Below are 19,123 nucleotides of genomic sequence, written 5' to 3' on the forward strand. Positions count from 1 at the left end.
ATGTGCAGGATAAGATGTAAGGAAGCCAGGCCTTTCTGTAGTTTACAAACCGACTAACAACACCGTACACGAATAACAATTTTCACGGTTTTCTGATTTTTTGTTTTTTCTTTGGTAGAGGAATTGGCACCATAGGGAGGCTGCGCTCTCTTTTTACAGACTTGGGACCTCGGAGAGGTGTAGTATCTGGCCAAAGGCCACGGGCACCGCGGCCTCCACAGGTTTCCCGGGTCTCCCGTCACAGGGGACGGGGCGGCCGAGTCGTCCATGTCGTTTTCTGGAAACTCTCTGGGACGAGGGAGGGAAGGGTCCCAAGAGAGGCGGCGTCCGCCCGCGTTTTCGATGCCGAGGCGACCACACTTACCAGCGCGAAGTGCACCAGGGCGTCGAAGCAGAGCCAGGCTAGCGCCCCGCGGTCCGCAGCCCCCAGCCCGCGGCCCAGGCGCAGACCCAGTGCGCAGCCCACGGCCAGCAGCGCGGCGCACAGCAGCAGCGGGCCTCCAGCCGCGGCGCCCAGTTCCCAGTCGCCGCGCATGCTTCCCGCTCCCGGAGCCGACCGCGGGTCACCACCAACCAGGATTGCCCGGTGCGGCGGGAGAAGCGGGGCGGCGAGGGGGCGGGGCTACTCGGCCGGGACGGGGCGGAGCGGAGCGGACGGAGGCTTACCCTTCCGCCTGGCCGCCCGGCCGCCCCGCCGAGTCGCTGGCTACCAGAGCCCGGAGGTTTTCTTAAGACAGGAACGTGCTCACCTCCTCGCTTTACTGCCGGAACCAAACCTATTACCAGACCACGCCCGAAGGGCTGGTAATAGGGCCACACCATTTGACGCAGTGTGATTTTTAACAAGGTTCAAAGCCTTACACCACAAAGTGAAATCCAGATGGTGGAAATTTTGCCAATAGAGGGGGGAGAATTTTAGGGACAAAAGGTTCTAATTAGGCTCTTGCAAGCAACCACCACTAGGCATTTTAAAGCCCTTGTGGCTTACTCTGACCCTATATCTTAAAAATCCAAAAAGCAGGGACTTCCCTGGTGGCGCAGTGGTTAAGAATCCGCCTGCCAATGCAGAGAACACGGGTTGTATCCCTGGTCTGGGAAGATCCCACATGCCACAGAGCAATTAAGCCCGTGCACCACAACTACTGAGCCTGTGCTCTAGAGCCCACAAGCCACAACTACTGAGCCCGTGTGCCACAACTATTGAAGCCCGGGCATCTAGAGCCAGTGCTCCACAACAAGAGACGCCACTGCAATGAGAAGCCTGCACACCGCAACAAAGGGTAGCCCCCGCTCGACGCAACTAGAGAAAGCCCACGCACAGCAACGAAGATCCAACGCAGCCAAAAAAATTTTTTAAAAAAATCCAAAAAGCAGCAAGAGTATGAGGGAGAGGAGCAATAGGCCACATCAGGTTGGTACTAGATGCTTTTTTACCTGTGGTATCTTATCTTCACAACAACCCTAGGAGTTCAGTGTTTTCTTATTTTACAAATGTGAAAAGAGGCTCAGACGTTAAATAATTTGTCTAAGGACGCTCAGTGGCTGGGCCGAGGCCAGAGCCCATGAATGGGTGTCCCCAAGGCCTTTGCTTTTTGACCCTGCAGTGTGAGTAGATACTTAATATATATTGACAACTACAGTCGGCCCTCTATATTCGCAGGATTCGCATCTGTGGATAGGAAGGGACAACTAATGGGACTTGAACGTGCACGGATTTTGGTACACACGGGGTCTTCTGGAACCAATGTCCTGTGGATACCGAGGGACGACTGTATAGCTCTCCTTCAGTGACGTGCCCCTTTGTTCCGATCACCATGTTTAACCTTTTCCATCCAAAAACAACAGAATACACATTTTTCTCAAGTGCTCAAAGAAGTCAGAGTTTAAAAAGATTGTAACCCTTATTGATCAAGCCTGTGTTTTCAATTTGGGGTAGCCAGGTAAAATATAGAATGCCCAGATAAATTTGAATTTCAGATTTTTTAAAAAAACGAAATTTTAAGTATATACTTATACCAGCATATAACTAGGGTACTTATGCTAAAAAGTCATTTGTTGTTTTAAAATGTGGTTTGTACATATAATAGAATATTATTCAGCCATAAAAAGGGAATCCTAATATGCTACAACATGGATGAACCTTGAGGACATTATGCTATGTAAAATAAACCAGTCACAAAAAGACAAATATTGCATGATTCCCCTCATATGAAGCACCTAAAGTAGGCATATTCCTAGAGACAGAAATATAGAATGGTATTTGCCAGGGGCTAGGGGGAGGGAGAAAAGGTGACTTGTTTAATGGCTATAGAGTTTCAGTTTTGTAAGATGAAAAAGTTCTGGAGTGTGGTTGCACAACAATATAAATACACTTAACACTACTGAACTGTACACACTTGCAAATGTTTAAGATGGGAAATTTTATGTGTATTTCACACAATTTAAAAAATGATTTCTGGCATTGAACACAAATTCAAAAACTTTCCCCCTTAGTTACTCTGTATCATTTTTTTACATAGCAGTTAACACTAGATGAAATTATTTATTTATACATGTATTGTTAGTCTCTTGCCACTAGAGTATAAGCTCCACAAGGCCAGGTGTCTGGCTTGGTTACTGCTGTATCTCTGGCACCTATTACAGAGTTTGACATATACTAGCTGCTCAATTAAATAACTGCTGACTGAAGGAGTATGGCCAATCCTGCCACCTATGCCTTGGATTCTCTCCTGTAACTTGGAAAATTGATGACTGCTCTTCTCTTGTATATTCAATGTCTTTCTCAACTGGATTTCCCCCATCAATTTCCCCACACCACTCTTTAGCGACTATCCTGCCCTGTTCCCCTTCTGAGCAAAATAAAAGCCTAAGAAACTGATTAGATTCACTGTCTTCATATTCTGCCCTTTCCTCAGTCCTGCCTACTCTAGTTTCCACCCTCATTACTGCAGTGATAACAGCTCTCACTAAGGGGACCAGTGACCTCCGCATCACTAACCAAAGGACATTTCCTGTCCTTACCTTACTTGACCTCTCAACAGCATCACTGGGCACTGAAATCTCTTTTCCCTCAGTTTTCTGAGAAAACACACAGCTTTTCTTCCCCCCTTCCTAACCATACCTTCTGTTTCCTTTGCAAGCTCATCCTCCTCTACATGCCCCTTGAATGCTGGAACTTCCGTCCTAAGCCCTGTTCTCACTCCAAATGCTGAACCCAGGCAGTCTCACCCTCACTTCCTGCTTTACTAATCACCAAAATAGGGGATTCAAATCTCTAGCCCGGCCCCCTCCTCTGAGCCCCAGACCAGTATTTCCAGTTGCCCTCCTTGACCGTCATTTGGATGTCTCCACTTAACACAATCCAAACTGAATTCATCACCCTCTACTCCCTATGTCTGAGTCTCTCTCAGTGTTGCTTATCTTTTTCCTTTTCCTTTTTGTATTTTGGCTTCACCTCAAGGCTTGCAGTGTCTTAGTTCCCCGACCAGGGATTGAACCCAGGCCATGGCAGTGAAAGCACCAAGTCCTAACCACTGGACCACCAGGGAACTCCCCCTCAGTGTTGCTTATCTTACTCTATTTACATTCATCAGTTACAGCAACCCAGAAACACAGAAATCATCCTTGATACTTCCCTCTCCCCAAACTCCGGATCTAAGAATCACCTACTCCTGTCTGTTTTAGCTGCCAAGTATCTCTTGATCCACCCACTGTTCACCATCTCTTACTTCAGGGCTTCACACTACTTCAACCTGACACATCACTAAACCCAAAGTATATTTCCTGTCCTTACCTTACCAGCCAATGATTGTTACTGAACACAATTCTCCTATCACCACTCTTGCCTAATAATGATTTACCATTGCTCTTAGAACACCAAAGTTTCTTTCCATGACTTACAGGCGTGTGGTCTAGCACCTGCCTCTCTCTTCAGCCCCTCCCCTGCCCCGGTAGTCCTCCTCCCCACTATCATCTTGGCTCCAGCTGTACTTTCTTTCCCTCCCTGGACTCCCATGCTGCTTCCTACTTTGTATGTACTGTTTCTTCTGCCAGAAAAGTTTCCAGTGAATCTGCTCTATTAACTCTGCTTTTCCTTCACCACTATAAGCTATGTAATTTTTGGGAAACTTAACTTTCCTCTGCCTGATAATAGAACCTTCATCACAGAGTTGTTGAGGGCCGAGTTGGTACTTCTCAAGCACTCAAGCCAGTGGCTGGCACGTAGTAAGAACTCACTGCCAGCCTGATTATCACCTTCCTAACGAGGCTGATTCCCTCTATTATGAATCATTGTGTATCTCTTTTTTCTAACATTTGTCATAACTTTTTTACTATTATTCATGTGTGCGGACCCTGCGCCCTAGCACAGTACCTGGCTGGAGATAGGATGCTCAAGAAATATTTGAATGTTCCTAAAGGCTTAGTCAAAATTCTTACTTATAAAAGACTGAAGACATGGAAAGGATACATATAGATATGGAATCTTTTCTTATTATGAAAAAAACTGGGCTGAAATCAATAAAATGAAATGTATAAATTCTTCTATTTAGGTTTGAAAAATGTAAATGCCTAACTACTGGGAAGAAGAGAGCTGAAGACAAAGGGAACTGAGGCTGTTACTTGATCACAAATCTAATTGTGATGAAGCTTGTAAAATAATTGAAACAATCTCCTCCACATTAACAATATTAAATGGCCAGATAATGGAATGTTCCCGTTCCATTGTACCCAGAAACTAGCCACACCACACTCTATTCGTGGGGTCCTTGGAAGTCGCGAAGCCGACAGGAACCAGGTCCAGGAAGGACTTTATAAGCAGGTTGGCTAAAATGCATGGAGTGTTCAGGTTGAGGAAGGAAGCTGATAAAAACAGATCTGTGTCTTCTGCTATTTGGGAATAACTAGAAGTCTACTCAGAATCGAGAACAGTTCATTTATAATGATGGTCATTTAAGAGTGGTTGGGCTTCCCTGGTGGCGCAGTGGTTGAGAGTCCACCTGCCGATGCAGGGGACACGGGTTCGTGCCCTGGTCCGGGAAGATCCCACATGCCGCGGAGCGGCTGGGCCCATGAGCCATGGCCGCCGAGCCTGTGCGTCCGGAGCCTGTGCTCCGCAACGGGAGAGGCCACAGCAGTGAGAGGCCTGCGTACCGCAAAAAAAAAAAAAAAAAAGAGTGGTGACTTCTATTCAATATTAAGAAAAGACCTGGTCACAACTGAAGCTATTCCACAAGTAGAACTGGCCCACTTGGAGTGAGTGCCTCACCATTTACTTCTCAAACTCTTCTGACTCCTAGTCCTGTAGGAATGTGTCCATAAAAATGGCCTGCCTCAAAAAAAATCTGATTTTATCTTTAAGACATTATGCAAAATGTGTCCTTTACTCTCTAACACTTAGGCTTACAGTATCATAAAACTGTCTTCCTTACCATCAAGTAAAATGGCTGTCCTGTGAAGATGGCCGGTTTCTCTTGCGGCTTCACACATTACTTGGCACAAGGTCCCATTTTTCTTCCGGGGACCACAGTTTTAAAAAAGGGAATTACTCAAGAAGGTGGATGGCAGGCAGTTCTTCAGAGTTGGGAAGAGGGATGTTGTAGAAGAAATTCCCTGCAGGGAACACATCCTTTATAGCTCTGCTCAGCCATTGATCCCCTGCTTTTAATCATTTTTTATAAACTTGTAAGTCTCCTGATGAGGCCATTCTCTCATAATGCTTCAAAGAGGTGTTTTTCAAACTATGCTGTGATTTTTCTGCTCCAACCCCAGCTTTCTCAGAGAACTTCAAGATCTTCAACTAAAAATGTTTGAAAAACACTGCTACAGGGCAGTGCTGAGAAGACAAAGGGCAATCAACACATTTGGTTGTTTCACACTTCTTTTAGCCACAGGATACATTTAAGAGGGTAACTTGTCCACATTCCCATTCCCATCCAAGTCCTTTGCAAAAGATGGGCTCAGCACTGCCCACAGGGGATTTGGGAAATGTGGTTAGGTATAGCTCTGCTTTCTCCTAAAACTAAGAATGAAGAAAAGGCACATTTTTGTCTCATTTTTTAATCTTATGTATCTGAAAAAAAGCCTGGCACTATTCATAGAACAAAAAGGCATGATTTAGGCTCTCTCCTTTGGAGAAGTTTTCTACCTGAATTGATTTAGGCCAACGGTTCACACCTTGGGGCAGTTCTGGCCCCCAGGAAACATCTGGCAGTGTCTTGAGACATTTTTGGTTGTCCTGCCTTGGAGAGTGGAGACGTACTACCCACAGCTAGTGGGCAGAGCCTAAGGATGCCACTAAACACCCTACAATACACAGGACAGCCTCCCACAACAAAGAATTATCCAGCCTAAAATGTCAATTTTTTTTTTTGGCTGCACTGTGCAACTGCGGTATCTCAGTTCACTGACCAGGGATCAAACCTGGGCCCACAGCAGTGAAAATGCGGAGTCCTAACCACTGGACTTCCAGGGAATTCCCTAAAATGTCAATATTGAAGGGTTTGAAAAACCCCAACTTACGTTAAAGTTAGTTGAGGAATTTCATGGGCAAATGAAGAGGCTAAGGATGTGAACAGGCTGCATTCCCACATCCCTTTTCCTAAACACTTTCTCTTTATAGAGTACTGAGCCCACCTATACAGTTGACCTTTGAACATCGCAGGGGTTAGAGGTGCTGACCCTCTACATATTCGAAAATCCCGCCTGTAAGTTATAGTCAGCGCTCCATATACGCAGTTTCTCCATACAGCAGTTCCTTTGTGTAAGTGGTTCCACATCCGAGGATTCAACCAACTGCCGATCGTGTAGTACTACAGTATTTACTATTGAAAAAAATCCACACATATGTGGACCCATGCAGTTCAAACCCATGTTGTTCCAGGGTCAACTGTATATAGGTATGTACAGATAGAACCTCATCTATATACTGTGCTTTTGAGAAGCATTCTACCACTGTTTTTCAGTTATTTAACTAAGTACAACATTTATATGAAGAGTTCCTTTTACACTTTAGACAAATGACTGGTGGGTAAAAGAGAGAACTCCTTGGCCTATATGCCTTAAGACTTACAGCTTAATGTACAGAAATTATACTCCCTTTCTCCAAACAGATTTAATTAAAACCCCCAGTTCAACTAGGGCTAAGAAAATTCATAACCATCACTGTAAGACAACTGACATTCACAAATTTTTACTTGCAATAATTAATTAATCTCCTCAGAAGGACAACGCTTCTGAAGTAAATTATGGCAAGATTAAATAGGAGTATTGTAACTTATTTACTTATATACTGAGTTCTTTCAAAAATACTTTGAAGTGTCATTATATGAAAGTAAAAATACCTGTATACTAAAAAGTTTGGCTGCTCCTTTGTTCTTTCAATTAATCCAAGATTTCATTTAGAGCCTCAACCTTACTTCAATAACTATCTTCCAAAGTTCTTGTTTTCAAGGATTAGACAGGCCTTAAATAAAGCTTGAATTTTTGTTTTATGAAAGTCATAATTACACTATCATCTCAAATGGCCTTTCTATGAGTTGTGGTATTTAAACCTGAGATACATAGAGAGAACACCATGTGATGAATGAAGGCAGAAGGAAATTAAGATACTTTCAAAGATAAGTTCTTCAATGTTTTACCATATTTGATAGCAGCTTTTTTATTGGTTACAAAACCTAAGCCCATATACAAAATTAGGAACACATTTAGATGCCTCTTTTGAAAGAATGTTTTAGTCTTTTTTAACCGAGTTAAAAAAAAATAAAAACAATGCAATTTTTCAACACTGTTTTGAAAACTTAAAAGTGCAGCAATATACTTAGTTTCCTTTACCTACGAAATTTTGCATTTCCATTTCCAAACTGATAAGGTCACAACAAATTGGATCAAGCCAATGCATACGTAAGTCTGCACTACTTGATGCTAATGTTCACTTATGTTAGTTTGCACTTAAAACACAAGAGGAAATAGGAATCGGCACCGTAGAGGCCCAATTTAATCTTAATGTGTGCAAAATTTAAAAGGTAACTGTCAGTAAGTATGGAGAGTCCAGAAGAAAGTAAACTGGAAGGGGTACAATTCACAATATTGAGAAGATTTGGACTTCAAGGGTTTCACCGAAGTTTGTGACCTTAATTAGCTTTGACTTTGTTATTCCTACTTTTAGTGAACACCACACAGTTTCAAAAATTTAGACTACTGAACAGGATGCAGTTACCATATGAAGCTTTAACTCAAAATTTGGATAAAGAAAAAAAGGCACAATGAACTTCAACTCAATTTTATGTGCACAAGAGTTGAAAAATCTGAGCCACCTTAAAGAGAAATTGATTCTAAAATTTATAAAACCTATAAATAATCAGAGGCCAAACCACTATATTAAAACAGATTCTCTAGCAAGTAAAAATCTTGCAGTTTAAACATACTCTTGTATCCACTTTAGATACAAGACAAAACTCACTCTTTAAAGTGGCTCCACCTTGGCAGATACATATATTTGTAATGAATGCACACCTGCTATGTGTTGTTTATCAGTGAAAACACCCCCGCTGATTCACAAAGCTCTGATGGCATCTGTCTCATCTTCATCACAGTAAATACACACCCCCCCCATCGGATAACTAAATTAGTTTAGATTTTCTATCCCTTCACATCAATTCATTGGGAAATTATACCCAGTAAACAATAGCAATAAAACCATTCCTGTGACAGCACAAATTATTCAGTTTAAAAAATTTCAAATTCTTTCATGAATAGCTGGGTCAGACAATTTACCAAAAGCAATGACTTTACACAGTAATACCAGATTTTGCAGAATTACTTAAAGATCACTGCAAATCAGGTTTATGTTAAATAACTGCAGATTATTCCTCTATGCAGATCCTTGTCTGAATCTTTTTATATGTGAATATGCTTTTAGAGTAGGATCTGAATGAACTTTCCAATAATCAACGAATGAAGTTTTATGATACTTCTAAATAGTTGTTGTTTTGTTGCCAACCACATTATCAAAAGCACTGGTTACTAAGAAAAAATATTTTAAGACTAAATTACAGTAAACATGAAAGCTCCACAGTTTAAACCCAATATAAATCAACCATACCCAATTATCAATTTAAAACGAAAAATATTAACTCCTGAAAGCTGAAAGCAAGATTTTCTTTTTTAATATCACCAATGGGTACTTTAGAATTTTGTGTTTTTGTTTTTATTTATTTTTTTCTTTATAGTCAGGGACTCTTGCTTTCAACTTAAACAGAAGTTCAAGTCCGTAACAGGTTGCAGCTCAGGTAAAATACCATGCACAGCATTTGATTACTTCAAAACAGCAGGAACACACAGGCTGAAGTGAGTGGTCAAATAGGGCTTGCTGTTCTCAAAAATTAGGTATAATGGCGAAAGCATTACCATCCATAGCTAAAGTTCTTCCTCCAACCCTGGCTTCTGAGGCAGATAATAAACACATCAATTACTGGTAGATGAAGTACAGTTTTTTAAAACTTATCTGTTTAATCAATAACCAAGTTTCTTTTTTTTAAGTTACTTTTTGTTTGTGTCAGTTCCACCAATGAAAATCATTTGGCTTGTACTTTAAAATCTATTCTTCCACATAAAGAGTATGAAAATATGTTTGTGGAGGACAATGATGGAGGCTCAGATCAGACTGCACCTCTTTAAAGTCTTCCAACATGTGTATGTGTCATACCAAAGTGTCTTGATCCATAGCGCACCATTTTCCAAAGGAATATCAAGTGGGCAGCTGACATGCCACCACTACAGAATATTCTAAACTGGAGACTGCGGTTGTCAGCGTGTGGCACCAGGGAACAGGGAAAAATAGGGTAGTTGAGATTGTTAAGGAGAATTCTAAAACAGTTTAGGAAATCATGCATATGCATTTACAGTCCATGTGGATAGTGACTTTTGGCAACTGCAAAGTGACTGAGACATGGCTTGCTTTAGAAGCATCAAAACAAAGAGGCATGTATGTTTTGGAGCCTTTTGTACTTGTTGTTCTTGTCATTTGGTAGCCATCTGGTGGTGCTTCATATTGAATGTGGGAAAGATGCTGCACTCAATTGAACTTAAAAATTAAATTCTTTTGTTTGAAGGTTGGCTGTTGGGTCAAAGTTGTAAGTACCTCCTTGTGTTGCTTCAGGAATGAGGCTAGGATCTTCATCAATCTATAATAAACAAGAAAAAAAATCTTTATTATGTTAAGATACTACACATTACAGTGTAAGCGGAATTGATTTACTTCTTAGGAGAGAATTCCATATGAATGTTTTTGTCACCTAAAAAATATTTTAAGTAAATCAACAATGTTATTAAGAAATCTAACAATTAAAAATTGAACACACATTTAAAAATTGCCCCATGCTTTAGTTCCTGTATCTGTAGATTTACTCTACCTATCTGAACATACATCATTTCTATAATTACCATTTCTTCCCATTTAACAAACCACAAAAGCAACAAGGTGACAGAAATACAGTATAAATTTAGTCATGGAAAACTCTTAGAAAACTTACTTTATGTATAGATTTTAATGTACACGTAGACATATCATACTTTAATACATACTTACATCATCACCAGAGAAATACTGATCTATGATTTCAAATGCTAATTTATATATGTCTTCATTTTCATGCTGCTGTAAAACTTCAATTTTCTCCAAACCTGATAAAAATAAAAGTCAAAATAATTAGGTACATACTAATAAAAACTGTGCTCATTGTAATCATGGAAAATCCTAAAGAACTCAGAACACCCTCCCACCACCCTCCAAAGATGACAGTTCATCTAAAATACAGATAAAACCCTGAGCTGCTCTGGTTAGAGGGCCAGCATCCCACTAATTTCTTCCTCTTTCGAAGCCCTAGAGGTATCCTGGTCCCTGAAGCAGGCAGCTTAAAAAACACCTAAATACCCCATTTGACAGATGAGGAAGCTGTGGCACAGAGATGTAAAGGGATTTATTTCAGGTTACATGGCAAGTTAGTGACAGAACTAGAATCAAGATCTCTGCCACCACCCTGCCCCAGGACTCCTTTAATATAAACATACTGTTGCATACAGTAATTTTTATCCTTCTCTTTGTTTTCCAAATGTTACTTAATGATTGATATAAATATAAGATAAAGCTTTAAATTTTGAAGTAAAATTTTTTTTTTTTTGGCTGCATCATGGGGCATGTGGAACTTCCCCAACCAGGGATCGAACCCATGACCCTTGCAGTGGAAGCACAGTGTCTTAACCACTGGACCACCAGGGAAGTCCCTGAAATAATTTCTTAAAAAAAAAAAAGGAATGAACAGGGTGCTTACGTCCTATAGCCAAAGTGAATCTGGGAAATATTTTTTCAGAAAAGTAACTATAGAATGCCTTTATTTATTTTCCCAATATATTTACTCCATGTATCATGTACATGTCTATTAAATCCTTAGTAATAAATATTCTTCCTTGAAATGTCTTTTTAGCTAAGTTATTTTGAAATAGTTTCAGTTTTTATATAGTAATATTCAAACCAGAAAAATGGGAAAATAGGTGTCAAAGATAATGGATGTGGAGTACCTTATAAAATCATAAAATGCTAAGTAAATACGTATCCTAATTATAAGTATTTATCTCATAGACAGAAGCAACTATCTTGATAAAAAGCTGGAGTAACAAGCTCAAACTCTCTGGGTTAAGTTGTTCTGAACCAGACTACAATGTTCATTTCAAATTATTTAAAAAGTAAAACATCTTAAAACAAAATAAACAGTGAATTAACAGTAGTACAGTAAGAAAATCTGGCTTTTAATTATGCTCCTATCACTAACTACTTCCCTGACCACGGACAAAACTCCTTAACATCTCCAGAATATTTTCTTCTTGTTATTAAGAAAATACTTCCAGTCTGAACATTCTATGATGCTATCACATTTGTTTTCTCTTAAAAAAATAAACTCGGTAGTATAATCGAACAAATTAGTCAACGAAACGTATAAAATAAAACATGACATTAAGATAAGTTAATTTAAGGTTTGAGCAATTTAGTACACATTGAACAGGCACCTTTAAAAACAGAATTTTAAAATATATGCTTCATATGTCATTACCAGAGAAAATAATTATATAGTATTTCAAATCACAGTTCTTTCTTATTAAAATTTCAAAGTAATTTCTGTAGTAATAACCCTAGCATGGAGTTCTAGCAATCATAAGACTGAAACAAAATATCTAGATGACTGTGAAATCACTGACCTTTTCCATAACCTATTCCAATATATGGAACAGTATTTCACAAAGTGAGGTCCACAGAATCACATGATAATAGGTGTAACATGAAAACAAGTGTTTTACTGTCAAGGAGTTTGAGAAATGCCGAATTAAACAAAGCCTGTAAGTTTCTCTATTATAGCGGTTTTCAGAGCTTTTAATTTGCTCTTATGCAATATGACTTCAGGAGGAGTATTTGTGTTTCCTGAAAAGCATTGTCAATCTCTAGGAATGTTATGGCGTAACTTTCACAACCGGTTGTTTTCTGGAAAATCTTCTTGGACTACTAATATAGCAAACAAAGAATAGCAACATCCTCGGATGATGTTAATATTAATAGCAATATATCCTAAGTTTTCTTTCTAATTAGCTGTCTGTAAAGGAACTAATGTTTCAGAGTTCCAGTGCTCAACTATTTTTCTTTAATCAACCCTCTTACCTCCGCATTCTTCTATTATTTCAGCTATTGTGCTTGCTTCATCACCAGCCATTATCAGAATGTTTTTCAGACCATCTAGAACCACCTGAACAACTTGAGAATCTTTTACTGACAGTAAATTACAGAATGGTGGTATTACATTCTGCTGTACAAGGTACTCAACCTAGAAAACAGAAGAGAAGAGATACTCTTATTTATATAATTATCTTTTCCCCCAAAAGAACACAGTACGGGGCTAATAAACAATCAACAACTCCTAAACCTAAGAGAGTAGTATGCTTTCCAGTATTAACAACTAGTAACAGTTTTTTTCCAAACTCACTTGATCTTTTCTGCCACTTATCGTTAAGTTGCTAATTGCCCAAGCAGCTTCTTTTTGTGTTCCAAAGTCCCCCTGAAGGTTAAAAAAGAAATGTTAAAATGAATTTTTTGGTCAAACAGTCTTGGTTATAATATATTAACAGACACGATGAACTCATAACAATGACTGACCTTGGCAAGTTGATGAATAATCATAGGGATCAATCCAGCATCTATTACAGCTTGAACTTGTTGCTGGTTGCCTGCTGTAATGTTGGAAAGGAACCACACTGCTTCCTATAATTGAACAAAATAAAGGGCAACTTTATTTGAAAAACTGTATCTTTAATGTGTTTATATTTTTATTTTAATATAGTTTATATATACAGTAACAAGTCACCTCAGCTGCATTAAGGGAAACACACCTAAGAGTGATTAGGTTATATAGAATCTCCCATTTTTAAACATATAAGGAAACTTCTATCCATAATATCTGGACCCATTAACCTAGCATAACCTTCAATAATATAGATACCTAGGACTATACAGGAGGCACTATTTTAGACAATGGTGATACGGCGGTGAAAAAAAACAGACAAAAGACTTTACTCGTGGATCTTGTATTTTTTGTGCATGAGCTCCCTCTAAAAGACGGATGATAGAAATAAATAGAAGACGGACTTTCCTAATAGTTTGTGTTAAAACTACTTCTAAGAAAGGTGAATTGTTTTATTGTAAAAAATATTTACTTGCAGGGACTTCCCTGGTGGTCCAGTGGTAAAGAATCTGCCTTCCAATGCAGGGGACGTGGGTCCGATCCCTGGTCTGGGAAGATCCCAAATGCCATGGGGCAGTAACTAAGCCCACACACCACAACTACTGAGCTTGCGCGCCTCAACAAGAGAGCACGCGTGCCACAAAACTATAGAGCCCACATGCTCTGGAGTCCGCACGCCACAACTAGACAGAGAAAACCCGCACGCCACAACTAGAGAGAAGCCAGAGCGCCCCAACGGAAGATCCCGCATGCCTCAACAAAGATCTCACGTGCCACAACTAACACCCAGTGCAGCCAAAAATATAAAGAAAATAATTTAAAAAAATTTTACTTGCAAGATATATTTACAACTTAAGCTTCTAACTAGTCTAGGATGGTCTATATAACAAATTTTATTGTAACCTTAAATGATTTATGTCACGAACAAATAGGTTTATTATAAGTTTAGTGTCAAATGTGTATCTTCTTCCTCCCCTACAATGAAAAGATTGTAGGAGAGTACCCTGGTGGCCTAGTGATTAGGATTCAGTGCTTTCACTGCCGTGGCCTGGGTTCAATCCCTGGTCAGGAAACTCAGATTCCACATACCACAACTGGGACCCGGAGCAGACAAAATGAATGAATGAATGAATGAATAAATAAATAAATAAATATTAAAAAAGAATCCAACTGTCAAATTATACTCATGCAACTATATAAATATAATTATGACAAAGAAGAAATCAGTTTTGTTAGTTTGAGGGATAGTGGCATTTCAGGCAGATAAAACTGTATTAAATTAAATGCAAATCAAAATCACGAGACCCCACTTCACAGTACTGGGTGGCTATAATAATAATTAAAAAAAGGAACTGGATCTCTTATAACATTTTTTGTAGGAATGTAAAATGGTGCAGCTCCTATGGAAAAGAGCGTGGTGGTTCCTCAAAAACTTGAACATGCAATTACCCTATGACTTGACAATTCTACTCATAGATATATACCCAAAGGAACTAAAAGCAGGGACTCAAACCAATGTTCCTAGCAGCATTACTATTCATAGTAGCCAAAAGGTAGAAACAATCCAAGTATCCATCAACAAATGGACGAATAAACAAAATATGGTATATAGGCACAATGGAGTATTTATTCAGCCATAAAAAGGAATGAAGTTTTGATACATGCTTCAACATGGATGAACCTTGAAAATATGCAATATGAAATAAGCCAGACATGAAGACTGAAGTACTTAAGCACATATTTATCAGTAAGATTGTATCTTAAGCTTAAAATCTTTTTTTTAAAAAAACCAATTTTAATGATCCTTTAATTTAGGCACTGCAGTTTTTCGTTCAATCTCATTTCATAGGGAGATTAAACTATGATCTATTTGTTTATAAAACACACCAGCAAAAAAAAAAAAAAAAAAAAAATACCGGCCACCCAATGGAAAATTTCATATGTACTCTCACCTAGTGGCTACTAATTTGCTACTGCTCAATCTATTGAAATAAAAACATTGGTTAATATACAAATAATTTTATTCTGTGATGATCATGACAGCACTTAATAGCAAGCAATTAACAACGGAAACAAAATAACTGCAGAGGTGATTTGAAATAATTCTCATCTTTAACTAGAGTGGTTTTGAAGAGAATCACAAGCAAACAGGAATAGAAACAGAAACAAGAAGGCAGTCAAAATTGAGATATACAAAAAGAAAGAAATGCACTTACAAGGCTGTTATACGCCTTACCTTATTTATCTTCTCTTTTGGGTGTGATAAGAGATTTGGGAAGTGTGACAGGACATCACAGTTGAGAACAACCTGGGTCTGCTCGTCGGTACCTGTCACTATGTTGCCAACCGCTCTGAGTGCTGCTGTCTGGGGTGGGGATAAAATGTTTTCTATAAATTTGTTTATGATGAAACTGATAATATGCTTTTTATAATCCTGAGAAAATGTAAAAATGCGAAGGGTGAATGATTAAAATTTACTGCATTCTTACACAAATCATTTCACTGAACTGGAAAGTAGTTTTGAACTTTAAACAATAGTTTTATGAAAACTGGAACTATATAGAAAAATTGTGTGGAAAATAGTTGGAAAAATATTAAAATAAAAATTATAAAGGTCCTTCTTTAACAGCTATTTTTACCTATTAGTAAATTGGTACTACAGATTTTAATAAAGGCCTCTAACAGGCACACATTTGTATCTAGAAAGTCACTTTGGCAGAAGTGGGATGAATAGATCTATCAGCCATGTACCCCTAATTAGAGTGAGGAGAAACGAGAGGGAGAGGAGAAAATGCAGTTTGGAAGCTTTTGCAATTATCCAGAGGAAAGAAAATAAATCTTGAACTAAATCAGTGGCTCTAGATACAAGGAGAAAACAGATTTGAAAGCTATATAATAAGGATTGACAGGGTTTTGTAATGGAGGGGAGACAAGAGGAGGAATATCAAGGTTTCTAGCTTGGACTATGCTGTCCACTGAAAGGGGATATAGAAAGAGGAACAGGTTTGTGGGAGAAGATGGTATGTTCACTTCTGTCTGGTTGAAATGACAATGGAGTTCTTAGAGGATATGTCTAAGGACGCAAGGACAATTGGCTACATGAGTCTGCAACTCAGCAAAGAATCCGGTTGAGATGAAGATTTAGAAATCAACAAAAGCAGATTCAGTAAAATAGCACGAGAAATACTGAAGAAATGTGCATATAGACAGAACTGAAGCCTGGTTGTACAAGTTAACTGGTTATAGCAAATACAAACTTTACACAAGTAAGAAAAAATGTTTAAGTACTTACTTGAACTTTCACTTCCTGGTGGCTCAGAAGGGGCACAAGAAATGGCACAACCCCTGAATCAATAACCATCTGTATCTGCTCATTACCTCCATCTGTCAGGTATGACAGTGCCCAAACAGTATCCACAAGAATCTTCAGGAAATAAAAAAGAATTGCCATTTAATGTATTTGTTTGAATGTTTGAGATACATAATACACTTATGGAATGGTGACATAAAAAGTAACTGAATTTTTTTAGCTTGGTAGCAAAAATATCTGCTAAGCTGATACATCTACTACGTAGTAGATAAAACTCTCTCAATGGCTATCTCAGGCCACTCTTCACAAAAGTGACACAAAGAAGTCTGGGACAACTTCTACCCCAACTTCCATATCTATCTATTAGGTAGATAAATTTAAAAATAGGCAGAAAAGTAATTCTCCCTGCCCCCACAAACTAAATACCCAATAATCACAAGGAAACACTTTATACATAGAATGAGACCAATATATCACGCTGCTTCCAGTTTAGAAGAGCCCAAAGAGATCATTTATCCATATTAGTAGTTTTTGAACATGTTTAGCAACGTAATTTTTCAGACTATTAAAGTAAACATAAAAGAAATGACTTGGCATTTTAACTTTGGGGAAAAAAATAATTATTTGTAAATCTCTTGAAAAATGTCCCAATTGAAGAGCATACAGTATCAACCTTGCCTTACACCCATCTAATTTTGCAAATAATAAAAAAACAAAAATCAGGCTCAGGTTTGTTGACTCATTCAAAGTCAAAGAGCTTATATGTAGTTTTCCTTGGTGTCTTCACAGAGGAATGTAAGCACAGGCCTGATCTCATGTGAAATCCAGAGATGTTTCCTATTAGAATATTCAAATTAAAGACATTTGTTGCTCTAAAATAACAGCAGCCACCTGAATTCAAATCTCTCCATGTAACCTTCAGAAAAGTATATGGATTAACAAGAGCAAATAAAACCACACATAGCCTGCACCTTCAACATTACTAGGAGTCTGAGAATGCTACAAATTTCAAATTACCTGTAAGAAGAGAAAAAACTAAATTCTACCTTTTGTCTGGACCTCCTGCCCTAAGGCTATGTGAGACTTCAGAGAAGAGCAGTGAAGAGCTTAAAGGTAACATATCCTAGTAAAACGACTCCACTTTAGTGGGGCAGAGACCATGTGGCTCAAAAAGCCTACAAGATTTACTATCTGTCTTCTACAGAAAAATCTGCTGACACCTTTACCAGAAGATGAGCTTCATTCAACTAAGAGATAACCGAAGAAATATTTCACTGTAGATCAAAAACTAACACAAATGTGAGGATAAGAGTGGAAGAATAATTTAAATGTTATATGTTCCAGAAAAATTGAAATATTGCACTTGACAAATGGGAGGACAGAAGGTATGCCTGAGAACTCCATCCATGTACCATCCTACCCCCACAAGGAAAGCCTCCTTGCTGGAAGGTGTCTACAGATGCTGTGTGTGTGAGTGAAGCTTGTCTACTACCAAGTCTGGCAGTAACAGGTAGCAAGATTTAAACAGAAATCAGAGTCTCATAACATAACACTCAAAATGCAGGCTACAGCTGAAAATAACTCATAATATCAAGAACCAGGATCACCTCAACTGAGAAACGAAAAGAAAGTCAACAGATGCCAACACTGAGATGACGCAGATATTGGAATTATCTGACAGGATTTTAAAGTAACTGTCATTAAAATACTTCAGCACACAATTATGAACACATTTGAAACAAATGAAATATAGTAAGTCTCAGCAAAGAAATAGGAAAAATAAAGAAGAACCAAATGGATTTTAAAACTAATAAACTCAGTAACCAAAATTTAAAACTCACTGGAAGGACTCAATAGTAGAAGGGAAAGAAAAAACAAAATCAACTAACTCAAAGACAGATCAATACAAATCATCCAATTGGGTGAGAAAAAAAAAAGACTGCAAAGAATGAACAGAGCTTTAGGGAATTGTAGGATGATAACAAAAGATATAATAACATTTATGTCAGTAGAGTCCCAGAAAGAGAGGTGAAGCTGAAAAAAATATCTGAAGAAACAATGATGGAAAACTTCCCAAAATGGGCAAAAGACACAAACCTAGATTCAAAAATGGGAGAATGAGGTGAGAGAAAAGAGAAAATAGAAATAAGCTCATCACTTGCTGTATGGGTAAAGATAGGAGTCAAAAAATACCATTTAAACCTATCAAAACAGACAATAAAAAAACAAAAGGCATTATAAAAGGTATAAGTATAAAGGTAACATTAGAACAAAAACAAACATTCCTAAATACCAAAAGAAATTTTTAAAAGAGAGAAGAAAGAACACTAAGTAGAAAATAAAACACACAGAAATTATAACACAAAATAACAGGACAGAATTGAAACCAAACATATCAAACAATATGAAACAGGCTTAACTCACCTGTAACAATAAAAAGATTTTCAAATTGGCTCCTAAAACAAAACCCAATTCTATGTTGTATACAAGAGACACACCTAAAACAGTCATTTAAAAAGGCTAAAAGTAAAAG

At 38.4% G+C, this 19,123-nt stretch overlaps 2 protein-coding genes across 3 annotated transcripts in view; both read right to left on the reverse strand.

Annotated features, from left to right (window-relative positions):
* Positions 1-697, reverse strand: part of EBPL (EBP like) — a 94,586-nt gene extending 93,889 nt beyond the window's left edge. Inside the window, exon 1 of one of the 2 annotated variants that reach the window (XR_010937097.1) lies at positions 365-697. Coding sequence is in view for 1 of the 2 variants with exons in the window: in XM_067713968.1 (XP_067570069.1) it covers positions 365-535 (171 nt within the window). In the remaining variant the exon portion in view is untranslated. The remainder of the gene's footprint in view (positions 1-364) is intronic. The other variant, XM_067713968.1, reaches the window with a different exon arrangement.
* Positions 698-7,641: 6,944 nt separating this feature from the next.
* KPNA3 (karyopherin subunit alpha 3) overlaps positions 7,642-19,123 on the reverse strand; it is a 91,744-nt gene continuing 80,262 nt past the window's right edge. The window contains exons 11-17 of the mRNA XM_067712949.1: positions 16,573-16,704; positions 15,517-15,645; positions 13,196-13,300; positions 13,026-13,097; positions 12,704-12,866; positions 10,586-10,680; positions 7,642-10,181 (exon numbers count right to left, since the gene is read on the reverse strand). Of these exons, the coding sequence (XP_067569050.1) occupies positions 10,083-10,181; positions 10,586-10,680; positions 12,704-12,866; positions 13,026-13,097; positions 13,196-13,300; positions 15,517-15,645; positions 16,573-16,704 (795 nt within the window). The 3' untranslated portion in view covers positions 7,642-10,082. The remainder of the gene's footprint in view (positions 10,182-10,585; positions 10,681-12,703; positions 12,867-13,025; positions 13,098-13,195; positions 13,301-15,516; positions 15,646-16,572; positions 16,705-19,123) is intronic.

This window comes from Pseudorca crassidens, chromosome 18, assembly GCF_039906515.1.
Source record: "Pseudorca crassidens isolate mPseCra1 chromosome 18, mPseCra1.hap1, whole genome shotgun sequence".
Classification (NCBI taxonomy): Eukaryota; Metazoa; Chordata; class Mammalia; order Artiodactyla; family Delphinidae; genus Pseudorca; species Pseudorca crassidens.